This window comes from Phascolarctos cinereus, unplaced genomic scaffold (genome assembly GCF_003287225.1).
Source record: "Phascolarctos cinereus isolate Bilbo 61053 unplaced genomic scaffold, phaCin_HiC Scaffold_5;HRSCAF=322, whole genome shotgun sequence".
NCBI lineage: Eukaryota > Metazoa > Chordata > Mammalia > Diprotodontia > Phascolarctidae > Phascolarctos > Phascolarctos cinereus.
Window position 1 is genome coordinate 161130175 of NW_027555958.1, and position 21018 is coordinate 161151192.

General features: G+C 37.9%; 2 protein-coding genes across 2 annotated transcripts in view; both read right to left on the reverse strand.

Moving 5' to 3' along the window:
* Positions 1-21018, reverse strand: part of GRIK2 (glutamate ionotropic receptor kainate type subunit 2) — a 798700-nt gene that overhangs the window by 511796 nt on the left and 265886 nt on the right. The window contains exon 3 of the mRNA XM_020998276.2: positions 2598-2765. Coding sequence (XP_020853935.1) covers positions 2598-2765 — 168 coding nt within the window. The remainder of the gene's footprint in view (positions 1-2597; positions 2766-21018) is intronic.
* On the reverse strand, positions 10142-11246 carry LOC110216459 (RAD9, HUS1, RAD1-interacting nuclear orphan protein 1-like). Its single transcript, XM_020998283.1, has one exon. It carries the CDS (start codon positions 11034-11036, stop codon positions 10191-10193), a length of 846 nt encoding a protein of 281 aa, XP_020853942.1. The 5' UTR covers positions 11037-11246; the 3' UTR covers positions 10142-10190.

Here is a 21018-nt window from a genome sequence, read left to right on the forward strand (position 1 = left end):
CATCTCTACTCACACTCAGTATTCTTTAGCATTAATTGTTCTAAGCATGCTTTTACATTTACATTTCCTTAATGGAAATAATCATGAACTATGTCACTAGTCAAATTCTGCAGCCTGCCTGCATAAGCTTGATATTGCAGCCATGAGGACAAATATAAGCATTTCAATGTAACCTTTAGCCTCTGGTTACAGCCCTCCAAACCTTCCATCACACAAAAATGGTTTTGAAATGTGTAAAATGATTTCACATTCACAAAGAGATGAACTCTGAGGGCAGACAAAATGTGGGCTTTGATAAATACTAGCTGGTTGCAAACAAAAGGACACATTTTCACCTTGAGAAACACAGACCCTTTACACAGTACCCATTAATGCTAATAAGCATAGTTTGAAGAAATTGTCTGGACCAACACAAGAATATATAAACAGCAATGCCTACTTTCATTTAAGGGATTCTATTCAATCACAAGTTTATGAAGTATCTTAAAAGTAGCCACTTCAAAAAGCCAAAATCCATATAAAATTATTTTGAACTAAAAAATATTACAATAATCCATTTCCTCCAGAAATGTTTACCTTAATACTTGTCAGTAGAAGGTAAAGTCTACCTAGTTACTTAATGAAATAGCAATATTGAAACTCAGGTCCATTACTCAGTATTTTTGCAACACAGTAGATAGAATGCTGGGCCTACAGTCAAGAAGAAATAGGTTCAAATTTCCCAGCTGATACTTAGCTGTGTGACCATAAATAAGACACAATTTCTCTGAGCCAGTATTATCATCTCTAAATTGAGGATAGTAAGATCTTGCTATCTACTCCACATACCTCATATTGACCTATATCATTAGTCATGAGATTAGAATGACATAATGCATGCAAAACACTTTGCAAACTTCAAAGACCTATAAAAATGTCATTCTCATAATTAAATAAGCTAAAAATGCAAACTCTTTCCTATTCTTTTATGTTTAGATGTACAGATTAAATAGAGTTAGGGATTTGGAAAGGGACCAGAACTATGGTTTCACTGGTATGAGGAATTCCCAGGTGAGGAAACTCTCTCTGCCAAAACAAGTTAATACCTTCTATGCATCTGAGGGTCTCTAGAACCTAGAGTACTGAGAATGACTTGCCCAGAGCCACAAAGTTAGTATATACTAGGGGTTGGACTTGAACCCAGGTCCCTTCAGATCCAAGGCCATTTCTCATTCCGTCATATTCCCAATGTGTTTTTTTTTCTCTTTTCACAAAATAAAGCCTTAGAACATGAAATTCAAATACAATGATACTATTTACTTCAACACTTCAGGAATCTATTATTTTCTTGGTGTGAGTACTCCCTCCACCAACAAAGATTATAGCCTTTCTACCTCTGTAAAAATGTTGTTTGACAGTTACTATGCCCCCCAAAAATCACCCTGCATCCAACTTCAAGATAAAGTTCACTGAATCTAAGTAGCTAGTCCTCCTTGGACATTAGACATGATCAGTCACCTGGTCTATATTCAAAATCTGCCCAGTAAAATAGGGCTTGTAATATCTTACACTCTTCTGACAGCCTTTAGGGACCCAAAATTACTACTATATCCCAATATGGCTTTGGAGACGGAAATTAGCGGAGCATTATAATAATAGCTCACATTTTGTAGAGCACTTTATGTTTGACAAAGAACTTTTTCATAACAAACTTGTGAATAGTGCAGTTACATAAAATGTTCCATACAGATCCATAAACTGTATCTTACTCCCTGCATATTCTTAACTTTCACTGGACCATATTGATTCACCATAGCATTCACTTCTATTAATAGAAAGAAAAACCAAATAGTTTTTAATTGGACATAAAAGATACATACTTAAGGTTTGGCTTTTTGTCTATTTGTTTGTTTTAAAGATTCCTCTTAAAGTTTCAAGGATATTATGGAGTTTTTAGCTTTCTCAACTTTACAAAATCACTTGGAACAAGAGATTCTTGGTGGGAGAACAGATAAATTAAGAACATAGTAGCAATATAATTGGTTTGGGGAAAAAAACCTGTAAAGAACAGACTTGAGGACACAATAGCTCACATTTATAAAGTGCTTGACAGTTTAAAAAGAATTCACAAGCTCTTGAAAAGGTCGTTTTGGTATTTCAGAGGCTTGGGGAAAAAAAGAGATAAAATCAAAGACAGAAACATTTCAATCCATGTATCATTAATCAACTGGAAAGTGTAAATTTCATTACAATGCAGTCAGCTTGTATATTTCAATCAACTCTTCTGAGGAAGAGCTTTTTGTGTTCAGGTTTAGTCCCAGGTTAGTTTCGGATTTTGTTGTTGTTGTTGTTGTTTTATTTTATACAGTCATAGGAAATATTCCTTTAGCCCTTAAATGAAGTTGGTTTCAAAAGTTTATCAATCCTCATCACTTAGGCCAGTTATTGAATTAGAATGTTGCTGCTCTGTGTTGTGTAAAGAGATCTTTAATAAAGATCAAAATAGTCTATATTACTAAGGAGTTACCCACAGACTGGAGTTAAGAAAACTGTTAGGCATAGTTATAGACTTTAGTTCTAGAAAAACATAAAGATTTAAAAAAAGTATGCTAAGTTACCTTTCTTGGATGCTTCAAAACTATCATAGAGATTTATCTTTTGAGTGTCGTAGGTAAGGGTGGTATTAGGTAGTAAGGTTCTATTTCTGTTGATTGTGTTCACAGCAAATCTGAAGGCTAATTCCTCAGCTCCCATTGGGCCAGATTCCACATATTCAAAAATACCACCTGATAACAAAAAAAGAATGAGTAATCAACTTTTACAATAAAGCAAGGGAAATACATAGATATTTTTGTTTCTATTAAATATTCTTTAAATTATGCTACTAAATGTTAGCTTATTCCCCTAGAAATTGACATTTGACTTATAATTAGAGTCTAAATGATAAGTATATATTGCCAAAATTACCAAAATATTATAGAACATTAAAAGTATTATTTTTGTCAACCTTAATAATACTATTGTTATAATGATTATAACACACATATAACCCTTTAAAGTATTTTTAAGCTATTTTATCCATGACCCAAGTGAATGTGTGTATATAGATTTCACTAAGTAACTGAAATCTGACATGGAAATGATTGATACAAAATTCATACCAATGACAAAACAGGGAAAATGACTATTCCCCACTTGTATAAAACTATAATGAAATTTACAGTAAAGTACTTCCCATAATTTAGAATTGACAGTAATTTGTCATAGTATACATGATTCTTAGGAAATAAAAAGTTTGAAAAATTCATTTCTAAGTAAATTTCAGTGTTGTGTTTTAAAAAATGAAAATAATATTAACTTCAAAGCAAAAAATAAAAAAATTAAAGTGCTAGTCTTCAATGTTTGAAAATTTTAACATTGTAATTTTTTAATGCTAAAAGCCTATTGTGTGTTATCACACATTACTGTGTAAAGTAGATCCAAAAATTATCTTCATTAACTGACCTTACTTTCCTGGATAGTACTTATTTATATATTGGTTGTATAGTTTATTATAAAGGTCCATTCCTTAAAATCTGCCCCATGATACATACTTTTCACTAAGTCAGAATGACTGTCACCACATTATTTAATTCTATTCAACAGCTATTAAGTTCTGAGTATGCAAGACATTGTCTAGGGCTCTGGGGCCATATATTCTCTTGAAGAAGTTTAGAGAGGAGAGAGGATACAGATAACTGGATACAAAATATGTATAGTCATCTCATCAGCTCCTATTCAATTATAATCTCTATGCTGATGGTTCTCAGCTTTATCCAGCCCTAACCTCTCTCCTGATCTCCAGTGTAGCATCTCCAATTATTTACTGAACATCCCAATCACTGGAATTACACTTAATGCTCCCCCAGGAGCAGTGCTTGACCATACCCTCTTTCCTTTGATCCTTCATTCCTTGTTTGTTCAGAACTGTGAATGAACAGATATCTCACTATACAGCTTGTGATCATCTCAGTCCTTTAAAGTAGGCTTCTGAGCAGTTATTTATTCCATTTTCATTTGTGTGTTTGACACATGACACTTTTCTTTTCCAGCTGAATAGTCTTATTTCATTGTGTCAACTTCTACATGGATAATTTTAATATGGAAATCTTGATTAAAATGTCTATCCGGGGCCTAAATGTAAATGGAGCACTTAGAAATTTCCTTTTCTACACTTATAATCTAGACCATATATGTCTTCCCTCTGTTGATTATCACATATAACACACATACATGTGTATATGTATGTATGGCTTATACGTAATTATTTACATGTTATCTCTCCCATAAGATTGTGAGCTCTTTGAGAGCAAGGACTGTCTTTTGCTTTTCTTTGTATCCCTAGCACAGTGCCAGGTACATAGTATTGTTTTTTACACCTTTATCTCCAATCCTGTACTATGCTTGTCACATAGCACTTAACAGGTTTTTTTTAATGAATAATTTCCTTCTCGTATATTCCATATTTCTTGTACGTGCAGAATGAACTGGTCATGTTGGTTCACTTTTGTTAAATTTTATTTGAACTTGGATTTTGTTGAAAAAAAATATATTTATGTGGGAATTGTACTTAATATCTCATATTTGTCCATTGCTTCTTCCTCTCCTTCCTTCCCACCTTCCCTATCCCCTAGCTCCCAGGCACAGGGGTACACCAGGGTACACTTTCACTTTGAAAAACACTGATGTAGAGTCAAGAACATTCAGGTAAACCTCAGTTAGGACAGATTTGGCAGAGCAGATTTGGTTGTGAAACAGAATAATTGCTTTGAAAGCTCTAAACTATTCCCCTTTTTGTAGGCTAATTGCTCACACAGGAATTTAAGGTTTCACTTTGCACATCATAATGCCTTGAGGTAGGTAGTATAAATTTGATTATCCTCATTTTACAGATGAGGAACCCAGGCTTAGAGAAGTTAAACAACTTGATAAAGGCAACACTGCTGGGAATATCAAATCTGGAACCTAATCTCTTGACTGTAGGTTCAGGAATCTTTATGCTGTGCCAGGCACAATTCTATGTTGCTACTTTACTCCTTTAAAACTTCATTGCAAATAATATATCTTTCAAATGTCTGTTTTATTTACAAATGAATAAAATAAAGGGAGGCTTCTGGGCTGTTGTCCTGTGCTCTCGAAGAGGGCCAAAATGACATCACTTTGTTGGGGTCAAGATACAGTGTGTCTAACTCTGACCGATCAGAGCAATACGATCATGGAAGGCTCTACCACAAGTGGGGCACAAATAGTCCCTATGAACACTTGGAGAGGAGATATCTCCAAATTTGTGCATCTCCTGTTTGGTTCGAGCTACTTCAATTCTGCTTTGCTCACAGAGCACAGGGTCTTCTTTGATGTGGACATGCATGCTAGACAGTCCTGTGCCAGTGTCTCCCATTTCTTACAACAGAGTTCAAAATTCTTCAGAGAGACCTTCAGAGTATCCTTATATCACTTCTTCTGACCTCCACCTAAGCACCTACCTTGTGTGTGGGGGTTGGGGGGATGGTGGCTTCTATATAATTTCTCAAAAGTGTTGATATAAATGGAACACTTTTCAGGTCCCATTAAATTATTTTCAACATGTATATACATACATACAACATACAAGTCAAATATATGGAATATATAGCTATATGTATTTAGAATTTACATGTAATGATATACAACAAATATAATATACACATTTATGTATACACATATGCATGTACGTGCATGTATGTATGTTGCTCATCTTTCATTTTCAAAGAGTGCTAATGATACTACAATGTTGAGGTCAGGGCATACATAGCTTGTTCAGTTGTGGTTGATCAGTCCAATTCAAGTTCTGAAGGCTGGGGCACAAGTAGTGTGTTAGAACATTTGGGATGGAGACATCTCTGGATTTGTGCAGCTCATTTCCTTTGCACTACTATGATTCTGTTTTGCTTGTGGAGTACAGTGCCTTTTTTGATGCAGGCACACTTCTACAGAGAACTTTTGCAAGGCAAGCACTCACAGGGTGGGCAGAAGCGATAGAAGGATACTCTCAAGGTCTCTCTGAAGAGCTTTAGTATCAATATGGTATTTAGTATCAATAGTATGAAATATGGGAGATGCTGGCACAGGACCACCCACTACGTGTGTATGTACACACATCCACATGTGTGTATGTACCATTGTTAAAGGCAGAATTATAGTCCCGTCTCCCTGAAAACAATCTTATCTAAAACATTTCCTCTTGCCAGAAATTCGCAATTTTGACAATGAAAGTTACTGTTTTTATTCCAAAATAATAGCTTTAGTTCAAAAAACTGCTATAGGAAATTTCAGCGAAGCAACAAATTTTTTCACCTTTTCCTGAACTTGGGGAAAGATGATTTTTTTTCCTTGACTCTAGTGTTTTTTCCCCTTTAATACACCTTTACAAATAACATTTATTGTGCTATATACCTCCTGTGAAAGTTATTTCCTTTAGAGCTGCTATTTCTATTTATGGAGCATTACAGTTCTGTAGCATTCCATAAGCATCCAGTATTCAAAGATAAGATTGCTACCCTACAGAGTTCACAAGGCATGTTAGATGAAATATACCTCACAGCCATCATGCACCTTTAAGAATCATATGATTCTAGAAAAATATTTTGACTGATCTACAATTCCCATTCCTTTTACAGGGACCAAGATACACTAAATTTCACCTTTTTAAAAATGCATACCTGACCCTGAATACATCACCCCAAAATGCCTCTACTAAGATTACAAATACTTCCATTGATGCTTTCCTCTCTTCCCCCCACCCCCATAGGGTTCTTAAATACAATTGGATGCTCCAAAGTTCCAAAATCACTACAATGAATGGTCTTCAAACTTACTTATCTGATGCCCTCCCCTATGACATCCGTGGTAAATCCAAGTGCATCTTAACAACTGTATACTTCCAACTTATCATTTATAGTTTAATTTTATAAGATTAACACTCTAAAATAACCCAAAATCTGACTCTTCCAGAAGATATGCTTATTTTCTCAATTTCAATTTCTTATCTATTAAGAAATGCAAAAAAAAAAGTGTTTCCCTCAAAACTTTATTGAAAGGATACAATACCAGAATTTTTGGAAAATAATTGCAAACTTAATTTCAATACAATAAATAGCAGCAAGCAAGAAGACATAAACCCTCCTCGTTTGTTGCCTTATTTTTTTTTCATAATGGCAACAGAAACCTCAGAAATAGCATTCAATGAATCAACAAATATTTTTCTAGCCCCAGCTTAAGTATTGTGCTAGGCATTGTCAAGAACACCTTAGTGTGAGATGTGGTCCTTGGGAGGAGTTTAGTTGGGAAGATAAGAGTAATACATGTACACAATAGCAAATAATGACAACTAAATGCCAAATTGTGACATAGACTATAAGTGCTATACAAACTTATACAATATAGGAAAGGGAGTTCAGTGAGAACTAAGCAAGAGAAACCTTCATGGAGGCACTTGGATCTGTACAATGAATGAAAAAGCATTTATTAAATGCTTACTATATAAAAGCACTGTGCTAAATGCTAGGGATACTAATTAAAAAAGCAAGACAATTCCTACTCTCACAGCTCACAGTCTAATGTGGGAGATAACACAGTAGTTTCAGCTATAAGTCAAATGGAAAGGTCCCATAGTCCTTCAGAGTATAGGCTCATTTCCACTTATCAAATTGTATCACTTTCTAACGTTGAACGATTTGACAATGCCAAAGATTGGCGGCAAAAATTTTCTTCTTTATCTGTGGCTACAGCATGAACAGAAGCAGCTGCTGGACTGTATCCCCTCTCCAGTAGAGTCCAGGATGATGGCTGCAGGGGCTAGGATTAAAGCAAGGAAGGAGGAAGAGTATACCTATCCCCAAGTCCTTTTTCTGCCCATTATTGGAAGTTGGTGCTTGGGGTGGTGAAGTACCTTCTTCAGTTGAGGACTGCTCCCTCAGAGATGACTGTAGAAAACCCAGTTCAGAAGCAGGTAATCTGGAGAACACTACTTAGTATTCCCAAGGCTCTTAGGTTTAGGATTCTGGGCTATATCCATCAGGACCTGAGGCAAAGTGTTGATGTTCAACACTGCAACAGCAGATTTTCCCCAATGGAGTGCCAGCTCCCTTCATTTAGGATTAGACACCAATGAACCCAATAAAGATGCTATTCAGTGAGGGCAACATTTAGATTTGCCACTTGGACAATGGAAGCAACTTTCTTCTAGTGCTCTAAATGTGGAAGACATTCATTATACCATAACTTTCTTTCTAAAGGATGACAATTTTCAATTACCTTATAAATGCCATTGGAGAGCTTTCTTATTTAGCACTTACATATTGTTGTATTATATGACACTTAAGGGCAGGGACAAAGCTTGGACTCTTATTCAGATGACAGACAATGCATTACATTCAGTAGGTGCCCAATAAATCCTGATTAAATGGAAATGTTGCATATTTAAGGTGGGACTAAAAAATAATGAGTGAATGGGGGGATAAAACATGGTTTTTCAAGAATTGTTATGAGTTTGACATTTAGGAGAATCCAATGAGTCTGAAAGGTCAAGAGGGTGAGAAAGCATTTTCCTAAGCAAGAGAAGACTCAGCTGTATAGTTTTTCTCAAGCTTCTGACACCCACTTAACGCTCAGCAAGAAACCATATTGTTTTTCCAGACCCACTTTGAATTGTTCAATAATTTCTTCTATGGATACTGCTAGAACATCACCATAAGGTGACTAGATTTTCCTGAATTAAAAGGAGGGTACCTTTTGTTGTTGTTGTTTTGTTTTGTTCCCTTTGTGTCATTCAACAAGAATTTCTTTTGCAAGGCTTCCTTAAGTGAACATTGTTTTCTTGATGTTGAGACTATTGTGGCAAAATTAGGAGACACAGTTCCTCAAGTCTAAAAGCTGTTCTACTTTTATAGTTTATAATCACCCATATAATAGAGTTCGCTCTTCTCTACCACTCTCCTCTAACCCTACTGAATCTTCTCTCAAATGCTGGCACTATCTTCCCAGCTGGTTCCCTACAGACTTCCCCAACAAGTCCCTCTCTAGAGACTTCTCTAGTCTATCAAGCTAATGTTTCCTACTATCATCCCAAACCCCACCCTTTCTACTCACCATGTTGGCGCTGCCTTTTTTCTGACACACATGCCAACTATCAAAAAAGAAGGTATTGGGCCCTTATAATGTGCCAAGCAGAGTTAGTAGAGATAGGAAGTAAAAAATGAAAGTCTCTGCCCTCAAGGTACTCATAGTCTATTGGGGGAAGCGACAGGTACACATATAAGTTTATATAAAAATATACAAATAAATACAAGGTAATTTGGGGGCAAGGTGAAAAAAGATACCTAATGCTTCTCCACCTAAAAGATTTTGTTGAATATGAAATAACTGCTTAATTACTGCCAATTACTGCAGCATTCGGTTCCTACGTTTATTTCAAACATTTTAAGCATTTACCAAAAGTTATCTTGATACTCCAAGCAAAGATTCGGTTGGAAATAAGTTCTCCTATTTTTCCTCCAGTTGCTATTAATCACCTTCAACTTAGATAATCAACGGGAAGAAAAATGTAAAAAAAATATGGCTTACTCACATGAAAGCTGAAGAATCAAGTTAGGGAACCTTGGGTTTTGGGGGGTTTTGTGTGTTTTCAGTCCCCTTTGCATCACTCAACATTTATTAAGTGCCTACTCTGTTCCACACACTGTTTTAGGTGATAGAGATACAAAGATAAAAACTGCAGTGCATCAGGTCCTCAAGAGGGACAACTTATGCACACAAGAGCCCGAGTCTACACAGAAAATAAAAATGTAATTTCCCTTGATGATTAGGGGATTTTATATTCCATAATAGAACTGGAAAGACCACGAAAGCTTCAACTGATATTCATATTATTTCATGTCATTTCCCTTTATGTCTCCAAAGGTTAGAAAAATAATATGCAGCAGCAGCAAATAAAAACAGGAGGAGGCAGCAGGTCTTGTTGAACAAAACCAGCCACAGGGAGGTTAAGGCCATTAACCATTTACAGAATGTATGGTCAGAAGCCACTTCTCACTCAGGGCCTCAAAGACACGCTTTTGGACTCTAAATCCCAGGTCAGTGTCGCAGCTACCCGGGAATAAAAACAATGGCTATACATTTATAGAGCATAGAGCGCTTTAAGGTTGACAAAGCGCTTTACACCTTTGCTCAGCAGCGGAACCAAGTTGGGGGCAGGGTAGGGGAGGTCCTATCCAGGGGTTGAGAGCTTCTGACTTCGACACAAAAATCTGGCTCAGGCTGAGCTTCCCTCTCTTCCTAAGGTAGGTGACCAGGTAGTATCGTCTTCTCCAAGTGACCTTGAGCCCGTATTTCTCTTCGGGAGTGTCCACGACCAGCGGCGGCGAGCCCGGCGGAGGGGTCTGCGGCCGGGCCAGGTGGAGGGGGCAGCGCCCCCGCCCTTGCTCCCTCGGAGTGGCAGCAGCATCGCCCAAGGTCGAGGGCAGGCCTCGAGTCTCCAGGTCGGACGGCTTTGGGCGTCGAGGGGCGCAGCTCCTGGGCCTGGCTGACAGGGTCGGCGGCCTTCGAGCCTCCTCGGGCCCCTCCAGGTCCGGGTTCTCCTGCTGTGCGGCGGCCGCCCGGGAGGAAGGCTTGGGGCCTGGGCCTGTCCCCAGCCCCGGCCGGAGGCTCTTAAAGGTCAAGGGCGGAAACCAGCAGGACCGCGCCCTTCGCAGGGAGCGCCGCCGCCGAGCTGGGCCTCCGAACCGGAAAGGCAGACGGCGGTGCGGGGGCGGCGGCGGCCGCTTGCGGCGCACAGGCAGCCAGCTGCCCAGGGGCTTCTTAAACTGCGGCGACACCCAGGCCGGGCGGGGCTCGCGGTCGGCGGGCCGCAGGGGCGCGAGCCTCGAAGGCGCCGGGCAGGGCCTCGGGGAGCCTCCGCCGTGCTTGGGGCCCTCCAGCGGCCGCTCCCGGAACGACAGTTGAGCCTTGCGCCGTGGGCCATTACTCTTCTTCTTGCGAGGCATGGACGGGAGAGGGAAGGACAGTGGGCAGCTTCATGATGCCTGCCGGCGGGGTAGGGGGGACTGAGGGGCAGGAGTCGGTGGCGGCCACCGGTCCTCACCTAAACCTCCTGACGGAATACATGCCCAACTTTCCCTTTGGCTCTGGCCTCCGACAGTCAGGCCTGCAAAGCGGAGACCCAGCCATGCCCCGATTGGTGGACACCCTCCGAACACGTGACTCGAAACACCTCCCCTGCTGTATATTCTTAGGGTGTTTTATAAAGTGTGTTTGAAGATTATGTTTTATTGTGGAATGGTGAGAGTCCTGTGTTTGGTGTCAAGAAGATCTGGGTTCTAATTAGATACCAGCTCGGTAACCTCCAAGAGCCTCAACTATCAGAATTCTAACAGTCATTCCATATGTATCTGTTACTTTGTCTCAGGCACTATGCCAAGGTAAGGGTTACAAAAAACGCCAAAAAACAGTCCCTGCTCCGAAGGAGTCCATAGTCTAATGAGGAATTCTCGATTTTCTCAAATGTTAATAGCCAGTCAATCAGCAAGCATATATTAAATGCCCCTCCTGATGGGCTAATATATTGAGTTCTGAAGATACAAGGGGTGGGGGGAAGGGTGAGCTCCAAGTGTTTTCAAAAATTTTAATCTGATGGAAAAGATGAATGGACTACCGACCTCTTAGATTCCTTCCAGCCCTAAATTTATTATTCTAACTTAGCCAAAACTTGGAACTTGCATGGAAATGGACCTTATGAATCAGGGAACAACAAACTCTTTTTTAGACATCACCTCCAAGGTCCCTTTACCCCTAAATCTATTGTTCTGGTTTAGCTGATGTTGGGAGTTGGATAGGAATGAGTCTACCCTGGCCATCCCAGAGAGTATAAAGCCATTCTCAGGTATATTTCAACCCCTGTTGCTGCGATCTTATATGTGTATTTTATAAGGAAAAATGAGATGGCCAGTGCCTCCTCCACTGAAACAAACTAATACCTATGTTGGTTCCTCTAGTACGGGAGTCTTGCTGGCCACTTTTAGAAGAATGGGTAGCTTTAATGAAGTTCTATTTCACACTACTAGCTACGGTCACCACCCACATTTGCTTTGAATTCCCTTTCACTAGCAATTATGTCTTACTTCATGAGAGTACTTGGTAAAAACAAAAACAAAAAAAAACTAGTTAATAACAAAACAACAAGGCTATTCAGAGAACACCTATATGATTGCCTGGTTCTACACTATCAGTCTTACAAGGACTCTCTTCAAACTTGATAACTGGCATTTATATTTATATGGAGCTTTAAAGTTTGCAAAGTATTTTACATTATCTCCCTTGAGTTTCACATCTGTGAAGTAGATATCACCTGCATTATCCCTATTTTACAGATCAGGAAACTGATACTCATTGAGGTTAAATGACTTGCCCATAGGAAGGAAGATGGTGTGCATTCATTCAACAAGTATCAAGTGCCTACTGTCTGCCAGGCATTGTGCTAGGCCTGTGCTAGGCATTGACCACACGAAGAAAACAGCCCTAGACTTAAGAGAATTTGCAATCTGTTGGGAAACAACACAAGATAGAAAGGTGGATACAAAATAACAGGGGTAGGATGCTAGCCAGGGGACTCTGTGTGTGTGTGGGTGTGTGTGTGTGTGTGTTTTAGGGGGCAGGATCTAGATAAGCTTCCTCTAGGAGTTTGCACTTGGGCTAGATTTTAATATCATAGAGATTCTAAGAAGGTGCCAGCAGTGTATATTCCAAGCCTGGAAGATAGATCTACAAAGATAAACTGTTGTTTAGGGGAACAAAAAGTAGGCCGATTTGGAATGTAAAGTGTGTGAAGAAGAGTAATATGCAGTAAATCTAGATAGGCAGTCTGGCACTAGACCGTGAAGGGTTTTAAAAGCCAAACAATGTCCGAGGCAGGATTTAAATCCAGATGTTTATGACCCCAAGTTCACTCTATCCACTTAGCTATGCTGATTCTCATGGGGGAAACTAGCTGATTTAGTATTGGCCTGTAAGATATCAAGAAAGAAAAACATTTTTCCTGTATCCTCCTTCCCCTCCTTCCCTCCCCCCTTAGTGTTTCAACACAATTTTTTTTTACCAGCTCTAATGATCTTATGTAAAGCATTCTATACGTCCATGTATCCTTAGGCAAGTTACTTAACTTCCCTGAGCTTCAATTTTCTCATCTGTTAAATGAAAGGAGTTGATCTAGATGACCTCTTAGACTTCTTCCACATCTAAATCTGTGATCCTGTAATCTAAATTAAATCCCATCCAAAGAGATAAATTAGTGTCTTTTTAAAAAAAAATCATGTAAGAATACACAGGTAAATGGAAGTCTCCTTGAATTTTAATTTCTTGCAGGCAAACATGCTCAGTGTTTGTTTAATTAATGAATGAATGGTATGCCAATAGAATATCCTGTAGAACCTCACCCCAAGACACACACACACACACACACACACTGTAAAACCTCATTTCACAATACTTACTCCATTTACTTTCTAGAGGCATTGTGGTATAGTGCAAAGAACATGCGGTCTGGAGTCAGAGGACCTGGACTCTGCTGCTTACTCTGACCTTGGTCAAGTCACTTAACCTCCGTGGGCCTCACATTCTTCATCTGTAAAATGAAAGGCTTGGACTAGATGATTTCTGAGGTCTCTTCCAAATCTAATATGTGATCCTAAGTATGTCCTTAAAGTAGTAGGTGGATTTTGATTTATAGGTAAAAGTTAGAGAAGCCCCTTTCTTACACCCCTCCCACATCTGTCTTTTCAGATTAAGCACATCCAGTACTTTGAAAGTAGGAAATTCTTGATGCAGCCTTCAATGGAAGAATATGAGTCAGAAAGCAGCTGGTAAACTAAAATCAAGTTTCAGGAAATAATGTAATAGTGCAGTGCTGGCAGGCTGGTCTTGTTAGAAAAAGATTGTTTGTGCCCCAGCACAAAACTGTTTTCCTCTTCTGTGTGTTTTTAAAACTTAAAAAGCTTTTAGCTTTACAAATCTCCTACTGGTTTCAACCTGTTTCCCACTACTGAATAGAGAATAGGTTTGATTTTTTTCTTTCTGCAGATGGGCCCTTATGATCCTAGTGAGAGAGCCTTGGAGTTAGTCATTTAAATAATATTGATTTTAAAAATCAAAGCACTACATACTGAGAGAAAAAGTAGGGAATGGTTACTTAAATGTTAGCAACTGAAGACCTAGAAAGTATGAATACTGATGGGAGAGGCAGATGCTTGAATAATATCAAGATATAAATAAAATTGATCAAAACTGAGAGAGCAGGGAAGTCAGCCATATGAATAACCGCCAGATAACATTAGCTGAAAAAAGGCAGAGAACATAGAGGTTTGGATTACATTCAAACTCTTAAAAATAATAGGTCAGCAAAATGAAAAAAAAAAGTAAATGATTAGTTGAATAACTAGACAACTTAAAGTTTCTCTGGACCTCAGTTCGCTACATCTGTAAAATATTGGGCCATACTTGTAGTTCTCAAATCAATTTTGTGCAACTCTTGTGTGTTCCACCTAATGTGAATAGTGGTTCCATGACAAAACTTGAATATTAGCTATATTTTTCTTACATAATAAATTTTGGATTATCAAAATGTCTGTCATATAAGCCAATTTATTGTGAAAACTGGCAAAATTTCCTCTGCTTTGTTCTCAAATATCCGCAGCTGTCATATCAATATATCCTATATTCCCAACCCCACTCCAGATGAACATTTATAGATTTTATCAAAATAATTCAGGTCATAAGTACTTCATATCAAAATCAGTTTGGAAAATGTTAAGACTCTGATTCTGTGATTTCAGAGGTATGAAATAAGAAAATTTCAATGTTGAAAGGGACATCAGCAATCATCTAGTTAAACCCAGATCTGGACAAGGATCTGTCTACAACATAGCCTTGACATACAATCCACAAGGGTTGCACCTTTCAAAGATTTCAAGCTCTTGAGACTTTTGAAGAGCTAGATTTGTTAAAAAGTTTTTCCCTTCACCACACTGTAATCTGTATCTGAACTTCTGTCTATTTTCCTTTCTGGGGCAAAATGGTAAAATAGTATCGGTGATGTCTTTTAACCTGTACACAAATTGGATTTAAGTGAGGCAGAGTTGCTCAAAGTTGTAGGCCTCACTCACTCTTCCAGAGTCATCAGAGTCTAGTGGCAAGACAAAAATAAAAAATCAACACTACTTGTGATGGCTCAGCATCCATTGAATGACTTTGGCATCTTCAAAATCTAACTAAGCTCTATCAGGGGTAGGGAATTTTTGGCCTCAAGGCCAAACGTGGCCTTCTATGTCCTTGGGTGCAGCCTTTTGACTGGGTCAAAGTTTTACAGAACAAATCCTATTATCAAGGGGATTTCAGTCAAAGGGCAGCACTTGAGGACCTAGAGGGCCACATGTGGCCTCAAGGCCTCAGGTTCCCCACCCCTACAGAGTCTAAGTGCCCCATAGTGTCTGCTTTCTACCACCTACATGACTTGTTGGAAGAAATTGTTCACATTCGGGGGCAGCTAGGTGGCACAGTGGATAGAGCACTGGCCCTGAAGTCAGGAGGACCTGAGTTCAAATGTGACCTCAGACCAAACACTAGACACTTACTAGCTGTGTGACCCTGGGCAAGTCACTTAACCCCAATTGCCTTAAAAAAAAAAGAAATTGTTCACCTTCACCCATTTCCCTCCTTCCCCCCAGAAGTCTTCACACTCTTGCGGTAGATACCCCCCTAACTCAGAGGTTTGAGGCCCATCGATTACTCTCAATTTGGTTTAGCCAGTCTGCTGAAGTGTTTTATAGGTATGTGGCCACTATGCATGCTACAGCTTCTTATAACCACAGGTGAGAGTGTCACCATGGCAGGTGGACAACAAAGTTGGAAAGCACCCCTGAAAAGGTCTTGGCAGCCCTAACACCAGAGGTACTAGTCTTCCCTGAACACCCATACACCTCTGTCTGCCCTGCCAAGCATTCAAACTCTACTGCAGAGAGTATAATTCTGATGAGCTGGCCATATTGTTCAAATGCCATATGTAAGTTTGCCTAAAAGACCATTTTATGAAGAACTCACTAAAGGCAAGCATTCACAGAGAGATCAAAAAAAGTGAAACAATGAAGAACATTGGAATCAGATGGGGGATGTGGGAGATATAAACAGGATGCACAGCATTCCTTGCCAACATTAAAGAAAGTGTTGTGCTCTATGAGCAAAATAGAATTGCACTGGCTCAAAGGAAACAGGAGATGGACAATTTAGAGACATCTACACTCCAGATATTCATAGGGACTTTATGCCTGTCCTGTGGTAGAGCCTTCCAAGCTCTTACTGGTCTGATCAGCCACAGTCAGACACACTATACCTTGACCCCCAACATAGTGATGTCATTTTGTTTCTTTTTGAGCAAGAAGGACAACAACCAGCTAACCTTTCTTGGGCAAAGGAGAACAAGGCTAATCACCCCTCTATTTCCTCATTACAATCAAATTCTTGAATATAAATATCGTGCTTTCCTTCTCTCCCTTATCCTCCTGCCTCAAGAGGTCTTTTCTTCTCTAAGCTAAATATTTCTAGTTCCTACAATCAGTCCTCATGTGGCAATCCAATCATCTCCAGCTACTTCACTTCCTGAATACTCTTCTCTTAACAAACCCCAACTTGTTAACTTGTTAAGCAGTTGGTGCTTCTAAATTTATATAAAAACCACAGCTAAACAGCAAGGAATGCAACATGCAAAACTTTTGGAATTTAGGGAAAAATCTTTATGAGTTTGCTACTTGGGAACCTTGCACACTATTAAAATGCTACTTGAGAAATATTTATAAAAAGATGGCTGCCAAACTAAAATTGTGTTTGGCTGTTGCATATAGTAGTATATTGACAAATGGTTGTGAAAAGCTTTTTTCTATTCATTTTGATATTTTTTATTTCAAATCTAATGCATTCTACTTATATCAAATTATATAAACTATGCAAATTAGATTCAATAAAATATTAAGATGCTTAGTGATTACTAAATATAGCTTTGGTATGGGCATTTTTAATGGAATCAAAACTACACATACTTTTTTTCACAATTTTCTCCAGCTTTAATAAAGAATTATTTTTTAAAATGCATTACTCTCTTGTCTATGTGTTTTATGCTTTTTCTGGGGGCTGAGCAAAATTTCACAAATATCAGGAAGGCATAAATTGAAGAAAATAAATTACAATAGGTTTTAAACTTTTAATATCAACAATTATAAGTAATTAAGTAGTAAGGCACTGATTCTAGCCAATATGGATTCTTTTCTTCACAGGCAATAAGTAGAGGAGTAACATTTCTTTTAATATGCATTGTTCCATTAGAGCACAGTAATAGTATGATATTTTTGGAGTTTTTGTCCAAGCTAAACTCGAAGGGTAAATGATAATAATTCCCTCCCCACAGTAGTTCTTATATATGGGGTCTCACAAGTACGTGCTAAAATCATATAAAATTCCATGACTCAGAAAATAACTTTGTTAAGTCCTCTGCTACATATCAATACCAAGTAAGGCAGAAAACAGGGGGCTACTGTATTTGTTCACCTGAAGTATTTGCCTGTTTCATAGAGGGTGACAATAACAGTTTGAAGAGAGAGATCATTGGCAATCTGAGTTGACATGTTAATTGAGAAGCAACATGGTACAGTGCAAGGACAGCTGGGCCTATAAGAAAAGACCAGGGTTTGAATTCAGGTTCTTAGCCGTGTGATCATGGACTTCTCTGTGCCTCAACTTTTTTCATCTGTAAAAAGGGTATAATATTTGCATATCCCTACCTCACAGGATTCTTGTGAGGTGCAAATGAGGTAATGACTATATAGTAGTATCTTATAAACCTTAAAGTGCTATGTAAATGTCAGCTATTATTAAGTCCCAGAATATTGCAAAGCCTTCTTAATGAAACAATCTTTTTTTTTAAATTCTGTAACTTACATAGGAAAAACTAAGTAGAAGAAAAACATGCTTCCTAAGTAACTGTAAGAGGTTGAATGGGCAGTGCATTGAATTATACTTTGGACAACTTCTCAGGTGGAAATGAGTTGAACCTAGAGTTCAACGGGAGGAAGAGATCTGGATATCATCAATGATAAGCTTTCTGCAGACTTATTTCCCCCTCAACTGCTTTTCACTGTTTTCCAAATAGTATGAATTATACCACTCATAATATTCCATTATATTCCACTATAATGTGTATAAATGAGCTTTTGATCAAAACTGCATTTGCTTTTGGTTGCCTCGACTCTCTGATTAAAAAGGATATTGAGGCAAGGAGATTGAGTGTTTAACAATTAAGGTGATTTCTGAAATCTTTTTTTTTCTTTTCATTGTGATGACTATTAAACTTTTCTAAGAAATGATGATCATCTGAGAGTCAAGGTCGTTACTTTCATCTCATTCTTTTAAAAGTCAATAGCTAGTTTAAATAGGTCAGGTTGGAGATACTGTAAATGCAAGCAGTGTCTTCTCATCTTTTGGCTTTCTTTTAATTTAATATTGATTTTGACCTTTGCTCTGTCAGTAAGTGCAAATGCTGGAAGAGTCCACAAAAAGGTGAAATTTACAGGAAAATGCAAATGAACTAAATGGTACTTTTCTATGGGAAAAAAAATGTAATGTCTTTCATATTTTCCTTTCCCTTCATAGTTGCTCTAGCTGGGATTCAAAATGCTTCCAAGTTCCAGAAAAATTATAAATGCCAACTCTATATTGGGTAAATTTATCAAGAAATAGTAAAACATGTGACATACGTGTATGCGTGCATTAATATTTTAATATGTACATGTATGTATGTATATATACATATACATGCATTGACGTGAGATTTCTAAACAGAATCAAGTTTCACATCTTGCCCATTTACTACCTATGAGGCTTCAGGCCAAGCCACTTCCTCTCTGGGCCTCAGTTTCTTTAAAAGAAAATGAGAAAGTTGGAATAGATGTTTTCTAAGTTCCTTCCTAGCTCTAAAACTATGATCCTATGAAACAAAGATTTTCCCTGAAAAACAACAACTAACCAATTAATGCAGGGGGGAGGAAACTGATTAGATATGTGTGGACAAGAATCATCAATGAAATTAGTAACATGGCAATGATAGACAAAATAGTTGTGAACTAGATTAAATTATATTCTCTGTGAGTCTGTGTAGAAATCCTGAGGGAGTCACAATTAAGTGTGTGTGTGATCAGCCAATGATGATTAAAGACATGAATGGACAATAAGCCAAAAACAAAGAATAGAATAGTTAACTACTAGTCAAACAAGGCAGACTTGCTCTCAAATATCTCTTTGAGAAAACTACTAATCTTGGAAGAAAATTGGTTTTCTTTTCTCTGAAAAGGTAGTGAATAAGGACAATCCACCTAATTATAAGGGGGAGATGGTCACACCTTCATTAAAGAACAATAAAATATTAGCTAGGCCAATTTAAAGGCAAAAGAACAAACCAAAACCTGAGAGTAGATTTAAAAAAAAAATCCTACTTCTCTTTTCTACTCCTCTACTCTCCAGAGAAGATTCGGAAAACCTAAATTCAGTTTCTGTTAGGTCAGACTTGGACTGATATTTAAAAGTCCATTTTGATTAATAAGGATCCATTTTTTTCTATATAGTTCCTAGTACATAACAGATGCTTAATAAATGTCCATTGTATTGAACTGAGTGATGAGGTGATGAATATATCCACCTAACTCAGAAATCCATTGGCTAATTCAAGATGAATGGAATTTTGCTTGTTTGTTGGTTGGTTGGTTACCCTCTCTAGTCATTGATATCAAGCTGCCAATTGAATTAAAAACAAATAAGACAATATCAAAAATAATTTGGAAAGTTAAAGAAATGACAAAGCAATCATTTTTAAGGAATAGAGGAATCTGTCTTATTCTGATTAAAATAGGATTGTTAATGGGGAGGAGTACATTTTAATAATTTGGACAAATCATACTCATTATACGTGCCATTAAGGTAAAAAGGACCTTCAGGAATTCCAAAGAATGGGAAAGAGTCTATTATAAGAAGCTTCAGCTCATCTACTTTCATTTGCTACAGAGTTGCTGCTGATGGCAGCTGATCTACCATTTTGGTTACAGAGAGATGGAAGTGATTTTCACTGAATTAAATTTTCAACTCATGGCTCCTTCACATATCATTAACCTAGAGCATGTTTAAGAGGATGGTAAGTACATAACCTGCTCTTGATGAACACCTGCTGGCTCTTATGAAACTAAATAGTGATTCCTAAAAGTTCATAAAAATCTTTCTTTAAGATGTTCTAGGTTCTAAATCTAGGAGCTCATGAACTTTTTTCCTCAAATATTTTCATATACTTGCATATATTTATATTTTATATAAAATTATATATATATTTACAACTATATTTCAATAAAATTTATTTCCTCTGTAATCCAATGTATTTTTTTTTGTGAATTTAAAAACATTGTTCCTGGAGTGTTCTTCCTCCTCACCTCTACCACTTGGAATCCATGATTTCCTTCAAGATTTAGTTCAAGCAACACCTTGTTCAGGAAGCCTTTCCTGGGTCCTCCAGCCTTCCCTTCTAAAGTTACTTTGTATCTACTTTGTATGTTTCTTGAATGTGCCAAAATCTGTACCTTTTGTCTCATCTTTCAGAATATAAATCCCTTGGGGGCATGTTTCCTTATAAGCCTAGTACTTAGCATAGTACCCAGCACACAAGGAGGTACTTAAAAAGAACTTCTTCATTAAAGGCCTCTAACTTCCCTTCCCAGACTTATTCACAGCCAGTTCCCTTATGCTGCTCCTTGAATGTTGCCTTTATTTTCCTTCTATTATGTCTTTGCATAGGTTGTCTTCCACCCTTCCAATTCATTTCACCCTCACATCTACCTCTTAGAATCCCTGGTTTCCATGATAAATGTTGGAGAAGATGTGGGAAAATGAAAT